Genomic DNA, 20,525 nt, shown 5'->3' on the forward strand with positions numbered 1-20,525 from the left:
ACATGAAGTACTCACTCATGTGTCTTCCCCGCTTCCTTCTCTTCCTCCCTGGCTTAGCTTCAGCTAAATGACCTAGCATCAGCCTATAGCATCAGTGGAGTCCTACACAGAGGTCACAAGTCCTGAAGATGTACACCCAAGACACCAGTTTATCTTTAGTTTGGGTGGACACCTGCCCAACCTCCCTTGCTGGCTCAACCTAGTCTCTTCCTAAAACTGTGGTCTGCTTAGGCCTAGTGCTGGTTTCTGGGGTGCAGATTATGTTCATCCATTACCATCAGGGGCACAAGGCTGGACATGGCTATGAGCCCAGGCCTTCTGGGGAGGCTCACCAGTGGCAAATGTAAATGACCATGGCAAATCTTCACAGCAGTTCCCACTGGAGTGGGGAGAGCAAGGTGAGGCTGGTGTAGATGGAGTCTTACAGTTAGTTGCTAAGGACTGTTTGGATGGACCTTGGGTGGGGCCCAGAAAAATCCACAAAATCCAAGAAATACCCCAAACCTTTATTGTTCACCCCAAGACACTGGGGCACAAGGGCCTCCAAGGTCCCACAATTCCCACAGTCCCAGCCAGAGCTGCTGAACACACACCCCTCCTACAAACAGCCCACAGCTTCCCACCTAGGCAGGTGAGGAGGTGGAGTGAAGGCACCACAGTCAAACCGAGGGGCCTCTCTCAGACCCTGGCCCCTCGGGGTTACTGTCCCTGTTCCGGAAGTGTTCTCGGCTCCGCTTCTTGCTACCATGGAAACCAACAACCTCCACCCCTGTTGGGTCTGATGAGGACCCAGGATGGTCAGCTACTGAAGGTATCACTACCTCCTGCAGTCCCTGGTGGCCACTCCACTCCTCAGCCTCAGGCCCGGCCAGATGAGCCAGCTCCACAGAGGCCTCGCTCCCAGTACTTGACACATTCCCCTTCTTGAGGAACCTCTTCCTCTCAGCCCTGGCCTCACTACCTCGGACTGGTTTGGTAAAGACCACTCTCCCCTTCCCACAGCTAGAGGGGTCCTGGTTGAAGGAGGGTACATAGTCCGTGGCGGATGCCTGGCTTCGAGAGCCCAGGAAGGCCAGAGCAGCAGCACGGTTGCTCTGCTCGCTGCCTTCAGCCACATCTTCCAGACTGTACTTGGTCCAGCGCTCAGGATGGGACACATAGTCAGGCACAGGAGGTTCCCTGGTTGGGCCAGTGCTCTCATGCACTCTGCTCAGGTTCCTTGCAGGGGTCTGACTTGGGGGAGCCACGGGCCGTTTGAAGCTGCCATTGTCAGTCACACTGGTTTGGGGCGCAGAGGGCGGTACCTGCCGGGCTGCACTCTCCAGACAGTCAAAGATGCTGTGGCTGCGCTGAGAGAAGGTGGAGCTCATGCCTCGGAGGAGGAACGGCTGGGTTGCGGGGGTGGAGATGCCAGCAGTGGGGGGCGAAGGTGGGTCATCAGGGTCGGAGTCCTCCTGAGCTTCCCCTGAAAGCCTCTCCGGGGACAACACTTGCACCTCCGCACCACTAGGTAAGCTGAGGTCCGAGTCCGAGTCGCTAAGGGAGACGGTGTCAGAAGGCAGGGTGTCATCCTCGGTGGGTACCTCAGCCTCCAAGCCAGCCTCCGCCTCCGCCATGCCGACCTGGAACCCTCTCCACCTGTAGCGAAGCAGCTCAGGTTCCGCCGTGAGGGGTGTACTTAGGACGCGCCCCTCCCTGTCCTCCTAGGGTCCCCTTTCACCTCCACTATGTGCCAGGCGCCTCTGCTCACAGCCGGGCGCTGGCTGGTCACGCAGGAGGGCGGGGGGCTCGCGAACCTGGGTGGCTAAAGTGCGTCCTCGCGCGCACAGATGTGGAGCTTCAGGCTAGATAGGGTTAAGGAGAGAGTCAAACCATGAGATCAGAATAGTGTGGACATATAAAGGATGCGCGCTAGGAGACGCTGGAGACCGAGGCTCTCGACCAGCCCCTCGTCCCATCACCGGCTCGCAGCAGAACGCAGCCTCTCCGGGTACACACCGCTACCGCAGGCGCCACCCGGGTCCGGAGGGAGGGCTGTCAGGGAACTGGTAGTTGAGCGGTCCTAAGGAGGCCGGCGCACACTGTTCCAGCTTCCGTGCACGCTGCAAAACCTAGCGGCCTTTCCCGCAGAGTACCGCCGGTTCCGCGGGATTCAGGCCGTGGTTCCCTCCCACTCTTGCTGGGCTTTCTGGGAAACCGAGTCTCCGGCGGGCTGAATGTCGCGACTTTAACGCCCAAGGAACTACAACTCCCAGAAGGCAATGGGCCAATGCCTAATGCCTGCCGGGAGGTGTAGCTTTACGTATGCGCTATCACGGAGCGGACACGGAAATCTACCCGGAATTGACGAAAGAGGAAAAGGCGGTGCCAAAGGGCCTCGATTCCCATAATACTCCGGGACTAACTACCAATCGCAAAGGGTTGAGGCCTCCAGAACCACCTGTCGGAAGCCGCCTGAGCCGGGTTCGTCATGGGGAGGAAGTGCGTCATCACGCACTGCGGGCGCCCACCAGTTTCCTGGGCGGAAGTGGCGCGGGTCTTGTGCTCCGTTGGTTTCCTAGAGCGGGGCGGGACTAAGGTCCTAGTCAACTCTTGGCATCTAGAGACGTGGTCTGCCCTGGAGTGCTGGATGGGTTGGTCGAGATTACAGAGATTCGAGGCCGCTCCTCCGGGCTCTGCCTGTCCGTGCTTGGACACTGACCCCACTATTCAAGGCCTCACACAACCCCCCTCCAGCCCTGGGGCTTGTCCTTTTGGATCCCTGGGGACCAGGGTCTGAGGGTCCACTGGGCTGCTGCATGCTCCCCTCCTTCCCTATGTTCTTGAAGCCGCGCTGCAGGCTTCTCTACAGCCTTGGCCAGGTGCCCACGGGCTTCACTCCTAAGAGTAGAGAGGGTTGCTCAGACCAGCAGCCAACCCAAGCAGGGAACGTGCTGCACGGGGTTAGGGAGCAGTCGAGACTAGAACGCCCTAGTACAGACTTGGGGTTCACCGACAAATCAGCCTACTGGGAGGCTGCTAGGAGCTGGGACCTGAATCCCAGCCAGGCTTTCTCTCCTCTAGAGGCCAATTAAATATGCCAGCAGCCGGGGGGATGGGTGCAGACAGGAGTCAAAGGGAAAAAGACTTGTGGTAGTTGCTGGTGTCCAGGTTGCTTAGCCTGACCCTCAGTTCACAAAGCTGCCATTTGCCCATTACCCCTTGAGACACAGGCTCCGTAGAACATTTCAAAGCACTTAGGTACTTGGGATGGAGCCGTGGTCTAACCTTTACTGTGTTGTCCCTCAAAAGCGGGATGTGTATTTTTGTAGCCTATCCCCAGCATTCTGCTGAATTTTTTCTGCTATGTGGCCCCTCCTACCCGGCTCAGCATGACTGGGCATGTCCAACAGATGAGTGGAAATGAGGTCAAGGCTGGTGTAAGGTCAGCAGAGAGGTAGAAACGGGGGAGTATTCAACATGGAGTGCTCCCAGCGTCCCAACCTTTCCCACCGTGTTCTACAGCCTCTCTTGGACCTGCTCGCCCTGTGCCTGGCGAAATTCAGAGCTGAGCCCCGGGTCTCTGACACCACTGGCACAGGAAGAGGTCTGGCAGTCCCATTAGCATGCCTGATTTTCTCCTCCTTTATTAAATGACTGTTTGAAGATGTAATTACAGTTGAAGGTGACAACGTTAGAAAGAACAGGTGCATTGAAGGCATAAGAGTGCTTACAAACCCAGCTCTTGAAGTGGGGGCAGGAAAGGGACAAGGATTAAAAAGATGTGAGTGATGTGACCCACAGTGGGCAGAGTGGGTGGACATGGCCCTCTAGTTCAGCTATATAGCCTCTGGGCAAGTAGCTGTGGAGAAGGCTTGGCTCAGCAGGCAGAGCTCCCCAGGGGTCCCAGAAGTACAGGGCCCTGCAAGCCAGGGCCAGCTCCACCCTTACATCCCCCTTCCCACACACACACACCACCTATGTGTGATGTCAGCCCCAAAAAGGTAACAGGGAAAGTTCAGAACAACAACAACAAAAAAACCCCTCAAAGTAAAAAGGCTAAGTGTAGCAGAGTAATACAGAAATATATACACAGGCCATGGCCCCCAAGGTGGCCTCTGGTCACTCAGGGACAGGGCACTGCAGAGTCCCTGTGGTACAAAGTGCAGGGCCTCAGTACACGGAGCTGTTCCGGATGCCACAGCACAGCACCATGCTCAGAATCATCTCGAAGATCTGCGGGAGGGAGGGACATTGTCAGCACCTAGGACCTTGGGGGGGGGGGGGGGGGACACACCCACCTACCAAACAGAGGCCCTGGGCTCACCATGATGACAGCCACCACGATGGCTGCAATACCGATGAGGTACAACTTCCCAGAGAAGAGCTCATCGATTTTCTGATGGCAATCCTCCTGCAGGAATGGCCAGAGGGTGGTAACAGTCAGTGGCTAAGTCACAGCCACCACCCTACTCAGTGGTGGGGCTTATGTCCCACAGCTTATCTTCCATCCAAAAATAAACTTAAAACACATGGACCTGCTGGCCTTCTCTATCACTGGGTAGTTTCTGACCTCACTAGTACCCTAGGCTTACCAGTATGTATAAGGGGCCACTCAAGAGGGCAGTTTCCCAGAATATTGTGGGGGATAATCCAGGCTATCAGGATCCAGCACCCCACTATTTGAGATGTTCTGTGAGCCTTTCTGAGGTTCTGCCTGAAGTGCTGATCTTACTGGTTGGCCACATTCACCCTACCTACTACCCAGGATATGATGTCCACCCCCTCCATGTCACCTTCAGGAAGGAGTTAAGTGGGGTAGTGCCAGTGGGACACAGGCTGTTCTTCAGCACAGAGGTGGTCAGTGCAGTGAGTTGGTTGGAGCCACAGCAGTTGAGCTGCAAAGACCAAGAGCATCATTGTCAGCTTAGGAGCTTCAGGAGACAAGGGAAAGGTCAGGTACATGGCATACTGTCACCCCCAAAAACACTTGGGAGCTGGCTTGCCCTGTTTATCACACTGCTCAAGAGCCCTGTTCATCCAAACCCTTGGGCAAATGAGGCCCATTAGGTTCCTACCTGCGGACCTACAAATCAGAGGAGACACTTAGCCAGGCCCTGTCCAGTTGCTGAGGTCTGGGAACAGACAGGACTCATTCCCACAAATCAGACACACTAGGACTCCCACAACCTGCCCTCCCTGCTCCAGCCTAGCTGTACCGTCTCGTGGAAAGTCTTCACCACAGCCTTGGCATTGTTGGCATCATCATCCACCACAGCCTGTTGAAGGGCCTGGTCATAGAACTGCTTCACGTCCTTGGCGATCTGGGGGAGAATCATAGTCACATGCAGCACAGGGACTACCATCAAGAGCACTCAGCTTCCCCTGATGTGCTCAACCTGATGCCACCTCTTTTGTTGAGTTCCCAAGACCCTCCTACCAGCAGGCACCAGAAATTCAAAAAGCACCCTATAACCCATGGGCTCAGAGAAGTCCACACCTGTTGCCCGGGCAAAGGGCATATTTCCCTCCTCAGTGAACCTAGGCTCACCTGGTCTTTGTTTACGAAACCCCAGATGCCAGCAGCCACCTCACAGGCAAACAGGATCACAAGGCAGGTGAAGAACTAGGGGAAAGAAGAGGTCAGAGCCTTGACCAGCAAGCCCAAGCCTGGCCTTCTACAGGGGCCCACATGACAAACAACTATGTGCCAAGGGGGTTGAACATATCCACCAACCATGTCCTGATTAAGAATGAGCCACATAGAACCATAAAAGACAGAGCCTGATGCAGCTCAGCACTGAGATGTCCAAGTTCTCATGGCCTCACCCTGGTCCCTGCTTTGTAGGAAGTGGCTGGTACAGGAGATGCAGTTAACAAATCCAAGTGTCCACAGCCTTCAGGGAGGCACATGCAGCAATATACCCCACAACCTTGACCTCAGTTTCCTTACCCCCTTTTTCCTACATTCATGGGCAGGTTAAAATAAGAAGCGTGGCTTCAGGGTCCCCAGCTTTTGATACTGGCTGGCCAGGCTCTAGAAGACATATCTGGGACTGAGCTCCACCTGTAGCTACCGTGGCCAGGAGCACTAAGGCTGGCTTTCGGGATGAGGCACCCCTCTGGAGTTCATGCTTGTCTAAAGAGAAGCTCCCTGTCAATAGGAATCTTCAGTCAGACTCAATGGAATGAAGCAAACAGAAAGACGGAAACCTTGGGGAAGACAGAGGTTGCCAGAAACCCTACTCCCCAGCTCTGCAGCCCTTCCTACTTACCGTCCCCAGCAGGCACTGGGACTCCTGGATGGCCCCATAGCACCCCAGGAAGCCCACAAACATCATCACGGCTCCCACAGCAATGAGAATGTAGATGCCTGGGGAGGGGAAGAACTGAATGAGCAGGCTGCATGCATCACTACCTGAGACAGGAGTGTCTGGGGCACTCACACCCACAATAGGCAGAGTTTGGCAATGGGAGCTTTTTGTGCCTCAGTGTCCTCCTCCTGGAGGAGCTGCCACTGCCACCAGAGGACAAAACAGAAGTTCAGTGCCCAGAGAACACAGGTGATCTGTACTTCACAGCTATGCTCTGCCCTGAAGCCAGCCCCCCCACTGCATGCATCTTAGAAAAGGAACCCTCAGCACTCACTATAGAGGGCTGAGATAGACTACCCATTTCAGTGCATGAGATGGGGAAGCAGCTTGGGTATCAGCTATTGGCCTGAGGGTGGGTGCCCAGGACTCCCAGTGCTTCGTTAGTGTGAAGGCAAGGGCAGGCTATGCCAGCCAACTCCAGACACCTCATCTCAGGCACACTGGTGTATAACCGTTCTGCTCACCTAACTCTAGGGACAGGAACCTGTGGGTGGGGTGGCTGGATGGCTGACAGAAGATAGGGGCAGCTTGAGCAGAACACCCAACACTTGTCACATATACCGGCTGGGCTGTGAATTTACAGGGGAGCATTGTGACCCATGCATGAGGCACCAGCTGAGTCATGTCCCTGTTTCAGTGCCCACAGTACCACTCAGCCCCTGGGAAAGACCACTGTGTCTCTGAAGAGCCCTCCATCTCTTGGTCCCTCGGTAAATGCAGCCCATCCCCCAGTCTCCACAGCAACACTGCCAAGCAGTCCAAGCTTCCTTGTACAAAGCCAGGCCCATTGTCCGCTGGCTGGCCAGTCCAGGGGTGAAGGCGCCATGGCCAGGACCTACTGCCAGGCTTAGAAACAGGCCAGATTGTGGGCCTGGCTTCCCTTGACCTGACTAAATACATCTGGTCCAGGGAAAGCCTCCTACCAGGGCTGCCTAGCAACTGGCTTCCCCTCTGCCTCCAGACAGACAGAGCAATTTCAACCAGACCCCTGGTACTCAGGCCCTGAAACCTCAACCTCAAGATGAAGTAGGCTGTCACTACATCAGGCTCATCAGGGGGGATATACACAGGGCACCTAACACAAAGGAACTTTTGCTGGACTGCCTACAGACCCTCCTAGACCTAGCATATGACCTAGCTGAAGGCTCTGGGGTGTTGTCTGAAGTGCTCCCCTATAAATTCACAGCCCAGCCAGTATAATGTGACAAGTGTTGGGTGTTCTGCTCAAGCTGCCCCTACCTTCTGTCAGCCATCCAGTCATCCCACCCACAGGTTCCTGTCCTTAGAGTTAGGTGAGCAGAACGGTTATACACCAGTGTGCCTGAGATGAGGTGTCTGGGGTTGGGTACTGGCATAGTGTGCCCTTGCCTTCACACTCACCCAGCACTGGGAGTCCTGGGCACCCACCCCCATTCCAATAGCTAAGCAAGCCCCTGAACCAACTCTCCTAAGCACTAGACAAAGTGCCTTTGTCAGGGCCACATCTGCTCCTGGCAGGGCTCAGTTCAGGGGCAGCAGGGGCATCCAGAAAAGCCAATTCAGAATGGGCAGGGAGATGGTAGTCGGAGTAGCTTCCACCCATAGGCCATGGGCCTTACTGTCCAGGGCTGAACCTGCCACACAGACCAGTGCCTAAGGCTATTTCCTCAGTGCCCAGGAGGCCATGACCACAGAAAGGCAGGTGGTGGAGCATCTCTGGAGCTACATCAGATGTCGACTATGGTGACAACATGAGGACAGAGACCTATCTGCTTCCTACGCCACCCTATCTGGGCTCTGCAGGGTACCCAGCCTCTCCTGCCACATCAGTGCAAAGTGGGAGCTTTGGCACAGCCTCATAGCATTCACCTTGCGGAAGGCCCAGGGCCAGGAAAGAGTCCTTCACAGGCCAGGACTCCTGTCTCTGATGCCCAGATCTCCCTTGTGAAGATGCTCATACTGGTTGCTACACAACAGGCTGCGGTCTCTATACGAACTGGTGAGCAGCCTCCTCCTCCTCTGAAGGCACCAGATCCAAGGAGGGATAGCTAGTGTGGGACATTGCCCACTAACACCCAGTCCTGAAAACTGCTATTCCTAATGGCTTTCCTCAAAGGAGACCAGGTTCTGCCCCTGCCCACACCGCCTGGACCCCAACCCTGACCACTTTACCTACGGGGAGGCTGCAGGGAGGGTACAAGGAGGAAGGAAAAATAGTCAACCATGGGATGACGACAGCCTTTGGCTGCCCTGGAATACTTGGGTAGAAAGGAAGAATACTGGCTGTTTCTGACCTCCCAACACCCACCCCCTCAGCCTTCAAGCATGTCTACCAAGTCTCTTCTAGGCTCCACACAAGAGGGAGGATCCACCTCAGACCCTTAATGAGAGCTAGGAGCTTTGAAAGGGCAGAGGCATCTCCAAACACTCCTTGAGTTCCCAGGGTGCCAAGTCCCCCTTTCAGGGAGAAAGCAGGAGAGTTGCCTCCCTGAGCATAGCACAGCATAGCATAACATAGCGTAGTATAACATAGCATAGCACAACAGCCCTCTTCCTGCTTTCCCTGCTTGGGAGGGAGGGTGTTCAATCCCCCATAGGCGGCCTAATAAGGCAGGTGTAGCAGCAGTCTGGCTTGTGTCCTGGGGGGTGGAGGCGGGCATCTGAGTCATCTACTGACCGCCCAGTCTCCAGCCCTCCCCAACTCAGGACTCCTAGGGCCTCAGCTGTTGCTAGCCCAGGCATCCAGCCCCACCCTGCCCAGGGAGGTTCACCAGAAATGTCCATGTTAAAATAAGCAAGGTCTCACAAGGCTCCTGCCCCACCCAGCTGCTTTCCTTCTGCCTAGCCTAGTCTCAGATCTGTCAAGTCCCTAGCAGCACTATACTCCATTTAACTCTCTCGTCTCAAGAGCCCCTCTTGTGGGCAGCCTCCCTGCCCAGCACATACTAGGCCTAGGCCACTGCCAGTTCTAATGCCCCACCCACCAGCCTCATCCCGGAAGCCCTCCCTGACTGTTCTCGGCTTGTGACTAGACCCTGCCTCCTTGTTACTCACCCACATAGAAGGTGCTGGGTGCTGGTCTGTCTCCTAGTTCCAAGTAGAGCAGGCTGGTGGTCTGTGGGTCATGACGCAACCACAGGGCCACACCTAGGATCACGCCTCCAGCCAGCTAGGAAAAAAAAAATCAAGAACAATGTCACACAGAGGCCAGAGCACTGTGGGGCGATAGAATCCTACTAAAAGTATCATGCAGAGCCATCATTTCTAGTTGTGGGGACAGACCTCAACCAGGACCAAGGTTCTGTCCATTCATTGTCTGAGCTACTGTCCACTGGGGGCCCTGGACCCCACCAGCTCCTCTGAACTGCAACTACAGAACAGAGGTCAGTTGTACCCCCAACACTGCATGACACATATAAGCAGGTTTGGGATGAAAATGTGGCTCCATTGATAAGAGTGCTTTTCCACAGAGGGAACCCTGAGTTCCATCCCCAGCACCACATATACCAGGTTTGGTGGCCCATGCCTGTCATCCCAGACCTTGAGAGAGAGAGGCAGGAGGATCAGGACTTGAAGATCAAGTTGAGTTTGAGATCAGCTTGGGCTATATGAGACCTTGTCTCCTAAAAAATAAAATAAAATAAAAATCTTTTTCTACTGATCTCAAGTTCTAGACTGACCAACTATGCACTATTTTTATCTGAGAAGTGTGGCTAGAGGCCACAGTGAGCCCTAGCCATTCCAGATGCTGGTGGGCTCTCCCCTGGTGCCCTGTCCCAACAGTCCTGAGATTGTTTAGGGACTGCCACGGGCAGGGTACTGGGAAGAACCCTGTGGTGGGAACACCAAGTTCTCCCTGCCAGGAGGAGAGGGGTGACAATGTGATGTCACCGGGCCCCACAGGAGGAAGCAGCAGGGCACCACCTACCATGGCTTTGTGTGAAGCGCTATAATAGAAGCATCTGGAAGCAGGAGGTGGCTCTCAAGACAGACCAAGGGAGAGGCAGTCTCTTCCCCATTTCTAAGCATCCTCTTCTTGCAGGGTCAATGGCTCTGCCCAGCACACACAGGAAACAGAAACCAAAACCTAGGCCTGATCAAAAGCACCAGGTGGCCCACTTCCTGCTCTGGGGATCCAGGCCAGAACACAAGTTCAAGAAAGCTCCCTGGAATCCCCAAGCAGGCTGGTTCTGGAAAAAGGACCTATGGGACCCACTACTTCCTTCTACCCTAGGATCCTATCCTCTGCCTAACTCTCAGAGAGGAAGCTGGGGGCACTTTCTGCAGAGCACCATCACTTTGGACTCGTACCCCATGAGCCCTGTGGTTTCTTAGCTTCTTCTGTAAGTTTTAATTAGTTTTCACACTCTGGTCAAGGAGGGATGAGCCCTCAACCTCTACCAGAGCCTGAGAGAACAGGCTCTAGTACAGCAATCAAAGCCACACTGTGCACCTGTGGCCCAACTCACAATGGCATGGAGGCTGGGACCCTTAGAGTACCCTCATGTGCAAAGGTCCTAGTGATGCTGGGGATCCCCAGAACTTCCAGAACCTTACAGTGATAGCTCTGTGCTTATACACCCTTAAGAGACTAGCCTTCAGCCTAGGCAGCAGAGGCAGGAGGGTAGGGCCTGCCTCCAACAGGCAGCACTCCTCCTGAACTGGCTTGAGAGGAGGAGGTGACCAGCCTGAGTTGCCCTGGTAACCTGGCTTCCTTTGCAGCTTTGAAAAGTCATGTATTTTGTTTGGGAACTGGACCAGAGGTCGCTCTGAGATGTTCCAGGGCAGAAGGACTAGGTGGCATGCCTGCTCCCCATGCTTCCCTCTGTGGTAAAAAGATCCCATGGTGATAAACCCCTGACAGTTACGGAAGCTGAGGGTTAGCTGGTGGGTCACCCTGCCTTCCTCGGTCTGTGTACTTACCTGTAAAACAGGTGAACATTCAACCATGCCCAACTCAGACTTCTCTACTGTGAGTTGGGGGCAGAAGTGGGTGAGGGATGATATTCAGCCCAACCCCAAAGCCTACTAATGTGGGTGTCTGGCCAAGCCACCACTTATAGGCAGGTTTTATGGAAAAGGTGGGGTCAGGAAGCTAACTCCAGAAAAGTCGACTTTCAATCAGAAAAGAGGCCAAACTGGGGTAGGAGGGGTAGGGGTAGTCGAGACAGAGGGGAATGGGGGACTTGGCCACTCAGCCCACTGTCTCAGAGGTAATCAGAGTTGAGTGGGAGAGGGGAGAGGAAGAAATGCTAGTCATTGGGCTGGCTGCCTCCAGCAATGTGACCCTCACCCTCTGCTCTAGGGAGAGGTAGAGGAAGTGCTGGGAAAATTAAGGGCCTAGGAAAGTGGGACAGGAGTCTTCAAATAGTAAGAGGCTGGAAAGGAACCCCAGCTTCAAAATGTAACTATCTAACATGACCAAAACAGACAAGGAACTTCCAAGACTCTATGGTAAGAAAGCTAACCACCCATGTTTCACGAGATATACGTACACAGAGATAGGGCACCCAAGTACGGAGTGGGGCTACCATTCTTACATCATGAGGCACCAAAGAGCCACAGGAGATTACCAATCTACCCACTAATCCCAAATTGCTCCCGGGTGTGGCAGGGCTGGGTGGAGTGGTGCTGCCGCACTGGTGAGCAGCTTGTCATTTCTGAGAAAGTTAGCTGGTGCCTCCTACTCACCACAGCCAGCCTAGCACCTCAAGCTTTACACTCATGTTTCCCCAAACTTCCCCTGCTACAGCCCAACCTAGAGCAGTCCATATGTCTCCTAACCGATGAATGGCCAGGCCCTGGTCCCATCACATGCCAGGATCTCCAGGGAAAAGACAGACTCACAAGATAGCATGGAGGACAGCTCAATTATGCCGAGAGAAAGGGGCACAGAGAGGAGGAAGCAGCTCGTGCCTTCCGACTCTGTTCATATGAAAGTAGAATTCAAAGTCCGTTCAAGATAGTGCAGTGATAACCCAGCAGAAGTTCTGGAGTGAGAAGGAATAGAAGGGACCACAAAGGACCCGAGGATGCTCTGGGGCACATCCACTTTCCTGATGGTGCTAACAGTTTCATGGGGTATACATGTTGACTATGTTATATGTCAGTCACAGCTACAGAAAGCTATTCTTTAACCCCAGCTTCAGTCCAGTCCCTGGATCAGAGGCTATGCTAAAGTACATTCCCCAGGCCTGTGGGGTGTCCCAGTGATTAGCAGCAATCAGAATGGCACACATCTTGTCTATAGAACCATAAGTTTAGAATGATCTGCAAAAACTTGGGCACCCATTTAAAAAAAAACAAAAATAGTTCAGTGTCAATGGAAATATGGAGCGGTGCCACTGGACCGAGGCACAGGTAAGGCTAAGGGTGGCCCGAGCCTCTAGCTGTGTCATACCTGAGCTGGGGACCTCAGGCCCATCTCAGCCTCCTCCATTCTCATCTTCATTTGTAAATAGGGGGAGGAATACACACAGGCTGCAACACATATCACTGTATTTAGCTCTTGCCAGAGCTGAGGATGCGATCCACAAGGAATCTACCAACATTAGGATCTAGGATTTCTTCATGCATCCACTCAGGGGTCTAAGCCACCTCTGCCCAAAGCTTCTCTTCTCCAGGTAGGTCCACCTGCTTCTGTGGCCTAAGAGACCTTCTGCTTAGAGGTGGGGGTGGGAAGCGCCAGGTGGCAAGTCCAGGTTCCTGGAGCTCCTTCCACAGCATAGAAGGTTGCATTCATGACTCCATACAGGATTATGTTGCTTCCTCCTTCTTGAGGGCTAACACATAACAGACTCAAACTTTAACAAGATGAGGAGCTGCCAAGCACGCTGGGTCCCTGCCCGGCTGGTTTTGCGGTTTCCCAGAAGTGAGTGAAAGAGAACAGGCCTGGGACAGCATTCTACTCTGTGCTAACTGCCCACTGCCGGCCCTGGGCCAGACCTCAGATGGGGGCTTCTCTGGAGCTTTCCTATTGCTACACATATGCACCCCTCCAGGAAGGGGCAGAGCTCCCGTCACCAGTCTGGTAGGTCTGAATGGTTACCCCAGATACCCGACATGCTCCAGAAGGCTGACTGTAACTTCAGCTTGTTCCTTTAAGTGACCCTTTGTGTCTCAGGAGAAGAATCAAAGGCAGAGGCAGACAGGGGTGGGGCTTGCTCGACGCCTCCTAGGTACATGGTGCACAGCGGAAGGTGAACCAGAAAGTGCCCACCCGCCTAAGCAACTGAAAGGTTCTGAGGGTCTAAGAACCTCCCCGGCGAAGGCAGAGATGGTGAAGATCAAAGGCAGTGGGGGGAAGAAGGCTTCCCTGGGCAGCTGGGATAAGCCAGAGTAAAGATACTCAGACTGGTTATTTTTAGGAGCTGGGGCACAGGTGAGGTGGAGAGGCTGATGGAGGGAGGCAACTTAGGTGCTGCTCTTCCAACCTGGGCCCCTGCAAGTTGACCTCATGTGCTCGAGCACCACAGGGGGACAGGGCCTAGTCAGGGCATGGAGGAAGGGGAGAAGGCCAGATTCCTCTTTGAGAGATATAGGATCCTGCTCAGGCCTTCCTAGGAGGTAAAGACTTGCAGTTCACCAAAGGAAGCTCAGGAAGGAAGTGGGAGAGAGGGGCAGGAATCCTTGCCTTGGCCAGGAAGTATGGTTCCTTTCACAAGGCCCCTCACTTCAGGAAGCCACTGTCCTGACATCTAAAAATAGGTGGCAAAGCAAAAGCCTAGCTCTGGGGCCCAACTGACAGGCTGGGGAGGGGGCGGGGTATAAAGGGCCAAGGCATGGCCATGGGAGGATACACTGCTGCCTTGAGGTACAGGAGATTAGGCTGGGCTACCTCAGCTCTGCCCGTTCAGGTCCAGGATATAAGGCTCCTCAGACAGAGAAGCTGGCAGGAGCCTTCCCCACCCACCCCATGCTCTCCTCTAGGAAGGCCAGGTTTTTGGTTTTTTGTTTTTGTTTGTTTGGTTTTTTGAGACAGGGTTTCTCTGTGTAGCTTTGGAGCCTTCCCTGGAACTCACTCTGTAGCCGCCCAGCTTGGAAGGCCAGGGTCTTGTGAGACCCTGAAGGGAGAGTGTGTGGACCCAGATGGCCGCAGTGATCTGCCAGAGGTGACTACAGCAGGGGCAGCAGAGAGGCCAAGGTGTTTGCTTCAGAGAAAGCTCAGGTGGCCCTGGTTCCCTGGTACCTAGAAGGACAAAGGGAGGCAGGGGACTGAAGAATGGGTAGAAGAGTTCTATGTAGCTCACGTGTTGCCACCAGCAGCACCAAGAAGTTTCCATCTGCTCCAAGCCAGGCATGGCCCTCTGTCCCAACCATGTCCCAGTGCAAGGTTGTGGGGCTGGCACACTTCGACTATGGAACATGGCGGCAGAGTCGGGGTATAGTTCTACCCCATCCCACTTCCTCTTCGTGTGGCAGCTAGCTGCTTGGAAACCTCAGTCTCCTTATCACTGGCAAGGGTCAGCTAGCAGCCCAGCAGAGTGCTACTTTGGGTGAGCTGTTATCATGGTCTCTAGGGTACAGAGGAAGACTGTTCCCAGGGGCTAAGGCCAGGCCGTGCCCTCAGGGTGAGGGCTTTTAGCCAAGAAAAGTTGTGAGAGGGTGAAATTTAAGCACTAGTGGGTGGGTGGCAGCTACAGTTTGTGCTTGCCACACAACCCTACAACACTGGGTCCCACTCCAGAGCTCAGGGATGGTATTTCAGGAGGACAGGTGGCCTGGGCTGGGCTTCCTCATTCCTGCACCTGCCTCACCAGACACCTTTAAATACCACTGGGACCTTCCTGGTAAGCTCCAGTACAGAACCAACATTGATGCTTGACCACAGGTAAACAAGGCACAGAGTGCCACTGACCCACCCTGAGAAAGTGCCGACGACCCAAGCTGACATAAAGTGTGGAGTGATCTGTGAGACAGCGCCAAGGAAGCACAGCGAACTGGGGGGACCCTATCACTCAACATCTGCCCAAACTGCCTGGCTCCCAGGCTCTTGGCCTGGATTACAAACGCATGGTGCTTTGCGGCTGTAAGATCTCGGGCACTCGGGTTTTCACGAACCTCCCTGCACTCCCAGCCCTGCAGCCCTCCCCAGACTTCACAGGCAGGAAGGCAAGTGCCCTCTCCTAACACCCCTCGTAGTTACTTTGGAGCCAGCTCAGGATGCCCTGGCCAATCCCTTATGAACAGCTCTCCAAAACATAGAGCCCAGCCAGAGGATCCCAAATGGTTTTGAATGACATAGCCTATGCCCTATAGCTGGCCAAAGGAGCTTAGATTGGATACAGAAGTGTTCTTGTTCTCTCTCTCTCTCTCTCTCTCTCTCTCTCTCTCTCTCTTTCTCTCTCTCGTGTGTGTGTGTGTGTGTGTGTGTGTGTGTGTGTGTGTGTATTGTAGGGGGAGCTACTGGGGAGTCATAGTCAGTCAAGAGGTTCCTGGAAGGCTACTGGCATGCCAGGTCATAGTATATCCTACAGAATAGCTGAAGGTCACCAAAGGCCAGTTTTGGGGACATTTGGTACACTAGCAAGAGTCCTAGGAACAAAATGGGTACCTATAGGGCCTCAGGGACACCCAGCACTCACAGCCTGTCCTATCTGGTTCCCTGGTGTCATGGCCAGGGCCACTGGTACCTGGACTTCTCCACAACCCCTCCCCACCCTACCTCCACCTAAGCCCTCTCCAAAGGCCAGGCCTGTGTGCAAGCATGACTTCCTACTACCTCCCCAGGGCACCTGGACTCTAAGCCTATTGATTTTGTGACTGAGGTTCCTCCCCTTGGCGGGACTCTGGGTGCCGGAATCAAGGTTGGCAGGGGTTGGTGCGCCACCTGAAGCAGCACAGGAGCTCCATTTGAGGAAGCGAGACGAACTAGGAGGGAAGTGCCGAGAGAAAGCCTGAAGGGTCCAGAAAGAATCGGGTGAGGGCTCTTATTACGAGGTGGCAGTGTATGGGAACCAGAGCAGAGGCTGCCAGAGGGCTTCCCACTTCTTTACTCCAGCTCCGTGCCCTCCACGCAGACATCCTTCTTTGAAGCCAGCCCAGGGACCGACCACAGACTTCCCCTTCTCAGGCAGCCCAGCCCACTGATTGTCTTTCCCAAAGCTGGGCAAGCTGACAGCCTGGGGGAACAAGGGGAAGTCTGCTCTCCCACTGGTGAAACGAGGCACAGGAAGTCCTCATTCCTCCCTGAGCCCACAGGGATTGCAGCCCCTCTGCCGGAAGGAAGGCAGCAGACGGCTAGGTGGCAGACAGTCATGTGCAGTCTGGAGAATTAAATGCCAGTTAAGAGGCTGTAATCAGCCTTTTGTGGTAGGTCTGGCTGCCTGGGCCACTGAAGGGGGCCACTGGCAGCCTTAGGCTGGAGGAGCAGCCAGTTCTGTGCAAAGAACACAACTCCTATTCCAGTGAGGACCAGGGGTAGCCTTCTCCCCTTACTCGACTACACCTGTAGGGACATTATCATATGAGGCTCCTACAAGGCCCATCCTGGGACATAGGCTGGCAGGGTGATAAACAGGGACACCATGCCTTGCTCTCCTGCCCTTCTCCCAGCAGCAGTCAGGAGACAGGTCTCTCTCTCTAACCCAGACCTGTCCCAGAGGACAGGTATCTACCCTGCTTCTAAGAGCACCTTACACAGTCTCTGCTGAATCTACTCACTGCTCATCCTTCAGGTTTGTGTCTTGTCCTGTGTATCTTGGGAGTCCAGAACTCTGTTAGTCCCAAAATAGGCTCTGAACAAGCCAGGTCAAGTGTGGGTCCCAGCCTAAGGAGGCTTGCTGGGCACGGGAGCATGAGTACACAGGCTAGGGTGCCGGGATGTCCCCTCCCACAGAAAAGCCACTTTAATCATTAAACTGGAAATTTTAAAAAGTGCCCATCGAGACACTTACCATCAACCAAATCTCACTTCTAGAGCCTCCATACCCACCATGGGCCCGGGCCCGCGAGACTCCTCAACCCCCTCCCCAGGCACTTTTTACACCATTACTCAGTTCTCCTTGGCCCAGCTCCCTGTTGGACACTGTGCCCAGCATCCATTTCCTGAGCCTTCTCTATTGCCAAGCCCCTCGCTCCACTCGAGAGTGCATGAGCTAGTCTGCCCACAGTCCCAGGAGACCGAGACCCCCAGAACTCCCACTTTAGAGGAAGTGGAGGCTGAGGACCAGAGCAGTGGGCTGGGGCTCCCCAAAGGTTTAACTTCATGGCATCAGGAAACTCTTGGCCACAGGACAAGCCTTGCCACACAGGGCACAGAGGAAGCCCCTCTGCCAGGGAGGTGTTCACCAGTTGTGGCCTGGCTCTGCTCCATATCCCTGCCCACTGTGGGGGCCAACATGGGTGGGGAGGAGAGATCCATGAGTTGTGAAAGGATATGGTTTTCACTGTTCTGCAGTCAGTAAGCAGGCCCCTGGGAGCAGGGAGAGGCTTCACAACTGTTTTCCTGGAGCCTCAACAGAGAATACCCCCAGGGATGTGTTGGAACTCCACCCCAGCTGCCTGGGAAACAATCAGCCTCATCTTGAACCCCAGCCTCCAGGGAGCCTGAGGGGCTACCAGCTTGATCAGGTGGGTAGGTCAAAAAGAAATACCCAGCAGGTTCCTGATATTCCACATCTGGGGCTTAAGGGCCAGCAGAGGGACTACTTGAGTGTGCATTTAACCCCCAGGGCATGCCCAGACAGAGCAAGCTTAACTCCATCACCCATGGTGTTCCCTGGGGTCACTGTGACTGAGAACCAGGGTCTCCTCAGCAGGCCATGCAGCATAGTCCCAGATGAGTTCAGTCTAGTCTCTGCCCATCCCCAACATCCTACTGATCCCAACCCCACCCTGCCCCGCCCTGCCCCACCCATGGATCTTCAGCAGTCCAACACAGAAAACAGGTGTCCCCTGTCCTACACACTCATTCCAGGGGCCATCTTCAAAGTTCGCCCTCCCAGCTTCAACTTTAGAGACTGTTTGGGCATAACCTCATTTCTTCCTGTGAAAAAGGAGGATGGAGGGAACAGCAGTCTGTGCACTGCAGGGAGGACGGGGTGGGGGAGGGGGTGGCAACACTGACCAGTGGAGTGGCCAGCACTGCTCACTCAAGCAAGTCCCTGCAGGCAGGTCTGTTAGACTCTACCCCTCCTCATTCTCAACCCAGTCAGGAAATGGAAACAAGCACACACCACCAACCGTCACTCCCCAGCAGTGAAGACAGTCGGCACCAAGGGGCCCCTGGAGACCCTCCTATACCCAAGTCTCCATTCCAAGGTGACCAAATGAGTGTGCGCTTCTTTCCGAAGTGGAGAGCCCAGCTCAGACCCTGTATGTCTGGAAAGATCTTCAAGCCCCCGGTTTGTACAGACCCCAGATCTTTGCACTACCCTGGCCTGTGCCAACTCAAAACCGCATACCCCCTTCCTCTCAAAAGCCTCCACAGAACCTTAAGGGCCAGGCCAGGGCTGTAATCTGTGCGGGAGACGACAGACAAGGAGGAGGGGCAGCTGGGGGGTGGGGTGGGCAGGAACTGGGGCATGCTGCGCAGCAGCACGCAGGCCACCCTGTTCTTTTCTAGGCCCAGAGCTCTAGCATCCCAGGGTGGCAATACCAAGCTGGAGAGCAAGCAAGGGTGGTGTAATATTGGGGTGGACATCTCCAAGGCAAGTACAGAGTGTGCCCCCACCACTTCGAGGCCGCCCATCCAGGGGCGGTGGCTACGATGAGCTCATGGGGGCGGGGCGCCAAGATCCCGCCCTTCTCGAACCCCCTCAGTGCTCGCTAAGCAGGATGGTCCCCAAAACAGCGTTCACGAGGATGCTTACACCCCCTCCACAGTTGAAGGCTCCGGGTTACGTGGCTCTTGCCCGCAGACCCTTGCACCGGTCCCCAGCACTCAGAGGCAACAGGCCAGCGATCCCCTGATTCCCCGGCCCCAGAAGACCCTCGAGCAGAGGCCCGGAAGCTCAGCTCCTGGCCCCGGTTGGAAAGGGGCGCCAGGCCCCCGGCCGGCGCACGGAGCCCACAGGTGGCGCCGCAACTTCACGGCCGCGCTGCGCCTTCTCAGCTGGGCCTAGCGCACTACCCAGCCTGGCAGCCGAGGGTTCGCCCCGTCCCCAGGTCCCAGTGGCTGCTCACCCAGAAGACGAAATTGAAGACGAAGAGCAGGTATTTGATGCATTTGGTGCAACCCTCCACCCCCATGGCGGCGCGCGGCCTGCGGTGCTTGGGCTGGTTCTCGAGCGGGCGGTCTGGGGACGCAGGACTGGGGTCCGGGGCTGGCAGGTGGCCAGGGGCGCTGGCGGGCCGGGGAACTGGAATATGAAGAGCGAGACGCGGGGTAGAGAAGGGCTGGAGGCCTAGCAGGAAACGCGAGAGTCGCTACCGCTTAGAAGCAAGGGCGCGCTCGCTTGGACCGGGCGCGCGCGGAGCTCCGCACTCTTTATAGACCGCTAGGTCCCGCCCCTCCGAGGCCCCGCCCCGAGGACGCTCCTCCCCAGGCCCCGCCTCCCGCCTGCGGGGGTGCCTGCTCTAGGGGTGCTTGGGTGTTGCCACCTCAGTCCCAGAGTAACCACTCGAGAACTCAGTGCAAATGGTTCTCACGGTCTCCTTGCGCTGTGTTGCGCGGGATGTCCCCAAGCTTCCTGAGGGCTCCTAACCCCCGGGAGCTGCTGGGTCGCGACCGAGGACTGGCCACAAGATACCCGCCCCCAAGAACCCCCACTTACTTCCCCTTACTCAGGCGCCTTGGACTTTGCCCGAGGGTTCCTCAGTGGAGGTGTCTCGACAGGAAAGTGTCTTAAAAGTTAGCATGCTCTGTGTATGTATCTCTTAGGCAGCAACTTGGATGGGTCTGAAGGTCTAGAATGGAATTCTATGTATCCTGGCTAATCCCAATTCCCACAGATAGTCCCTGGCTGAAGTTCTGGAAAGTGCCTTTGGGAAGGTCACTAGTGTACCCAGTGTCCCTAGCAAATCTTGTGGCTGGAGCACCCTCAGGGGCACCTTCAAATACTATATTCATGCTGTCCTGGCTGTGCCTTCCAAGAGTCCATCCTCTATCCCCTGGCTGGCTCCCTGAAAGTTAGGGCTATAAAGAAGTGAGGAAAGATTGGGGGAGGGCTCCCTTCCCAGGTGAGGAATGGCTGCTGTCACCATAGATGATGTTCCACTGAAACTTTTTGGCACTTCCTCCCCGAACTGGAG

General features: G+C 55.1%; 2 protein-coding genes across 2 annotated transcripts; both read right to left on the bottom strand.

Annotated features, from left to right (window-relative positions):
* Window positions 1–485: 485 nt before the first annotated feature.
* Tssc4 (tumor suppressing subtransferable candidate 4) lies at window positions 486–2,313 on the bottom strand. The gene is made up of 2 exons (XM_059264210.1): window positions 1,721–2,313; window positions 486–1,638 (listed from the first exon to the last, which is right to left on the bottom strand). Exon 2 carries the CDS (start codon window positions 1,614–1,616, stop codon window positions 660–662), a length of 957 nt encoding a protein of 318 aa, XP_059120193.1. The 5' UTR covers window positions 1,617–1,638; window positions 1,721–2,313; the 3' UTR covers window positions 486–659.
* Window positions 2,314–3,600: 1,287 nt separating this feature from the next.
* Cd81 (CD81 molecule) lies at window positions 3,601–19,740 on the bottom strand. Its single transcript, XM_059264222.1, has 8 exons — window positions 19,458–19,740; window positions 9,387–9,501; window positions 6,255–6,352; window positions 5,531–5,605; window positions 5,199–5,303; window positions 4,776–4,877; window positions 4,307–4,393; window positions 3,601–4,215 (listed from the first exon to the last, which is right to left on the bottom strand). Exons 1-8 carry the CDS (start codon window positions 19,521–19,523, stop codon window positions 4,153–4,155), a joined length of 711 nt encoding a protein of 236 aa, XP_059120205.1. The 5' UTR covers window positions 19,524–19,740; the 3' UTR covers window positions 3,601–4,152.
* Between the last annotated feature and the right edge of the window lie 785 nt (window positions 19,741–20,525).

Source organism: Peromyscus eremicus, chromosome 1 (genome assembly GCF_949786415.1).
Source record: "Peromyscus eremicus chromosome 1, PerEre_H2_v1, whole genome shotgun sequence".
NCBI lineage: Eukaryota > Metazoa > Chordata > Mammalia > Rodentia > Cricetidae > Peromyscus > Peromyscus eremicus.